At 40.6% G+C, this 3486-nt stretch overlaps 1 protein-coding gene across 2 annotated transcripts in view; it reads right to left on the bottom strand.

Annotated features, from left to right (window-relative positions):
* Positions 1 to 6: 6 nt before the first annotated feature.
* pik3cg (phosphatidylinositol-4,5-bisphosphate 3-kinase, catalytic subunit gamma) overlaps positions 7 to 3486 on the bottom strand; it is a 20153-nt gene continuing 16673 nt past the window's right edge. For both annotated transcript variants that reach the window (XM_014018450.1, XM_014018449.1), the window contains exons 17-24: positions 3216 to 3319; positions 2947 to 3093; positions 2751 to 2841; positions 1860 to 1990; positions 1170 to 1281; positions 933 to 1090; positions 465 to 546; positions 7 to 291 (exon numbers count right to left, since the gene is read on the bottom strand). In XM_014018450.1, the coding sequence (XP_013873904.1) occupies positions 92 to 291; positions 465 to 546; positions 933 to 1090; positions 1170 to 1281; positions 1860 to 1990; positions 2751 to 2841; positions 2947 to 3093; positions 3216 to 3319 (1025 nt within the window). In that variant the 3' untranslated portion in view covers positions 7 to 91. The remainder of the gene's footprint in view (positions 292 to 464; positions 547 to 932; positions 1091 to 1169; positions 1282 to 1859; positions 1991 to 2750; positions 2842 to 2946; positions 3094 to 3215; positions 3320 to 3486) is intronic.

Raw genomic sequence — 3486 nt, 5'->3', positions numbered from 1 at the left:
ATATTAAAATATACAATTTGAGCACTTTGTTTAAACTCTAAGAAGATTTTCTTTTGTTTGTTTTTTTTCTCCCTACAACGAATCAAATGTCCTAAGTGGAGCGTTTCTCCACGCCCTGTTTGATCCCGAGCACCAGGTGAACAAACCAGTTGATCTGAACCATCCAGCCTTTCTCCCTGCAGATCTCAATCTGGTCCAGCAGGTGGCGCTGCGCCTCCTCCTCGCTGCGCCCCACGGTCAGAGCCTCTCGGATGTACTCGATGTCCTCCTTGCTGGTCAGCTGGGGCATACCTGCGGTGGAGTTTTAACAGGTCTGACGGTTAGTTTTACATTTTTATAACCCAACCTCAAACTGCAGCTTCCTGTCACTCAGACACCAGAGAAGAAGAAACTAAGCAGGTGTGGGACAATGTTAGCTTAGGTTAGGATGATGTTTTATTATAAAAGATGCTCTGAAGTTGTACCGGTCATCAGCATCATGGAGAAAAGGATGATGAGGAGGTTGGTGTGATGACGAAGGGCGAGGTAAGCTTTCACACACACGTCCTGAAACACAGACAGAACAAACAAAAAACACAATTAAACCTCGTCTGAAAACAGAACATTAGTAAAATGAAATTTTTAAGGCTTAAAATTGAAATCACTACGTAAAATTTTGTCATGAGTTTCAAATAATCTCTTTTTTCTGAAATAAAAAAATCATTTGAGGGAAATAATCAAGTATTTATTATTAAATATTTCTCATCATTAAATAATTTAAGTTTGAAGCTCTAGTATGAAAAGCCGCGGGTGATGTGCATTCTTTTTTTTAATGTTTTAATGTGTGCTGACCACACATTTTAGTGTGGTCAGGTTGCTCTCGGTTTGTTGTGTTTGCACTGAAATTCTATTAAAAAAAWTTTTTTTAACACCAAAACAAACAAACTCTGAACCTGGAACTTCTGGAAGTGGGGGCTGCTCTTCTTCCCCGATGTTCCCATGACATACAGGAAGTCTGGTGTGAGCACAAAGGGGACCCACTCTTTACTGATTCCCATGAAACTCTTGTAATTCCCCAGGATGTGGCCRAAGTCGATGTGAAATAGATTCCCTGCAGAAACACACACATTTGTTTGGCTTTCCTGGCAGCTGTTGTTGTGTTTTAGTCCAGCAGGGAGACAGAAGATCACCTGATTCTGTGATCATGATGTTGTCATTGTGTCGATCCCCGATCCCCAGCACGTAAGTAGCCACACAGTATCCCCCGCAGGAGTACAGAAACCTCTCCACAGCCTGCTGGAACTACACACAAACACACAAAACCTGTTCGTCACAGAAACAGAAAACATTCACACAGTCACAGAAAGCTGCTGCTTCTTTAAGTTCTGGTTACAAGTCTAGGATAAAAAACAGCTGAGTTAGCAGGTGTGTCAGATAAATGTGCAGGAAAAAACCCAGAGCCTCACTTCSTTCCTGTCTGTCACGCTGCTATTTCCTACTGTTTGATAAACTGACCTGCTGCAGGAAACAAAGCAACACATTGATTGTAAAATGCAAATAATATCTACTGTAAAACCTTCTCCAGTTATTGATTAACAATACTGAACAGTTTACAGTTTAGTTGTATGGAAAAGTTATTGAATGACAAAAATTTGGAGAAATAGTTTGGACTTAGCTGCATTCAGATTAGCAATTAGCTCACAAACCATTGCAGAATGAATGCTTTTCATCAAACTGAGATGGTTCTATGTTTTCTAATCTATCTAAACAAGTAAGATATGATTTATTTTTCTAACATGTATAGGAAATTCAACATATGAACTTTGAAAGCCCCTATTTAGGGATGTCAGACATACGAGACGATTCGATACAACACGGACCTTGTCCTCGCTGACACACTTGTCTCGGAGCCACTGATGGAGGATTTCATCTTTAAATGCACCAGTGCTTCCAACAACGCTCTGCTGGATGTTAGCAATGGTGGTGGCATCCTTCACAATCTCTATCATACCTACAAGATGTGACAATAAACACCAAAAGGAAGSTTAGGATATGACAAGCCCCAGTTGATTTATTGGAAATAAAAGAAATAAGAATTCCATTTTGCCCTAACACCATGAGTTTCAACCACTGTGCCATGACACAAAAATATTACCTTGTTACACTATTTAACCATTGTTGAACACATGCTTGTAGTGTAGTGACAAACYTCCTGCTAGTGGGTGGCACAAAACTCACCTCTAGTTTATTAAAGACAATGAAGTAAGTGATGCATGCAATATCAGAACATACAGAAAATTATGAATAAATGTTTACTGTAAAGTTTTAGACATTTCTCTGTAGGCTAACATTGATTAACTATGGTAGACACCTGTGAGAGATTTACATCCAGTGACTAGTTCCTAAGTTTTATTAACATTCTTTTAGTGTTTCAGGAGCTATTTTGGTAACACACACACAAACACTCAGACAAAAACAATGTCTGCCTTTATCTTTCACCAGTGAGCGATAAACACAGCTCAGGAAGAGCTTTATGCCCTTTTTCTATTCCAGCCAAGTTATTAGCTTTGTGTTCAACAAAACAGACCCAGGTTTCACACTGAGTCAGTGTAAACCAGCTGACAAGGCAGTGTTGTCAATATATACATTGTAACTAGGCAACAGTGTGTTATTTAGTGACACTTTGGATGTAAAAATAATGTACCGTGTCTCAAAAAGGCTGAAAGCAGCTACTAAAATAGTTTAACTTGAAGTCATCCAGAATAACTCACCGATTCTGTTGCCAGTGGAGATGCAGCCGTACGGTAGCAGGCACAGATCCAGTGACTCCGTCTCCCAGATCGACTCCATGATRAGCAGAATCTAAAAAACAAAAAAAGTAAACAAATAAATTCAAATATGTAAATAGTGGTTTTCCTTCCTGACTGTTGACTTCAGCCCTGGGGACGGCCGTGTGTTGCTGCTGACCTGCAGGATGAGCATATCCTGCCTGAGGTCATCGCCGTCTTTAAAAATGATGCCGATGGGGTCTTTAGACAGGGTGGTGGGGTCGGCTCTTTTGAACTGCAGCCACAGGGGTTTCTTCTTGGATGCCATCACTTTGCACTGCTCAATCTGCATCAACGTAAACAGTGTTTTGTTTTAAAGTCAAAGCTGTAYGCTCCAGCTTCTTCTGTTAAATTTATCCAATAAAGTCCATACGGTCCTCTTGTCTTTACTGAGTGCTTGTTTCTCACCAGCAGGGCTCCAGCTCTTAGTCCTGGATCATAAGGAACTCGAAAACTCTCCGGCAGACCAGATGTTTGCAGAGTCTCCAGTTTTTGTCGCAGCTGAAACACCACTAGCAACCACACACACATTCAGCCTTATTCAAACTTGTAGGAAATGGTAATTCATGCCTTCATTTCTGCCCTCTTAGACTACTGTAATAGCTTGTTCATCTGTCTTAACCAGAAACAGTTAAATCGCCTTCAGCTTGTCCAAAACTTGGCAGCAAGACTTCTAACT

Source organism: Austrofundulus limnaeus, unplaced genomic scaffold (assembly GCF_001266775.1).
Source record: "Austrofundulus limnaeus strain Quisiro unplaced genomic scaffold, Austrofundulus_limnaeus-1.0 Scaffold193, whole genome shotgun sequence".
Taxonomy (NCBI): domain Eukaryota; kingdom Metazoa; phylum Chordata; class Actinopteri; order Cyprinodontiformes; family Rivulidae; genus Austrofundulus; species Austrofundulus limnaeus.
This window is presented reverse-complemented; position numbering and strand designations above follow the sequence as displayed.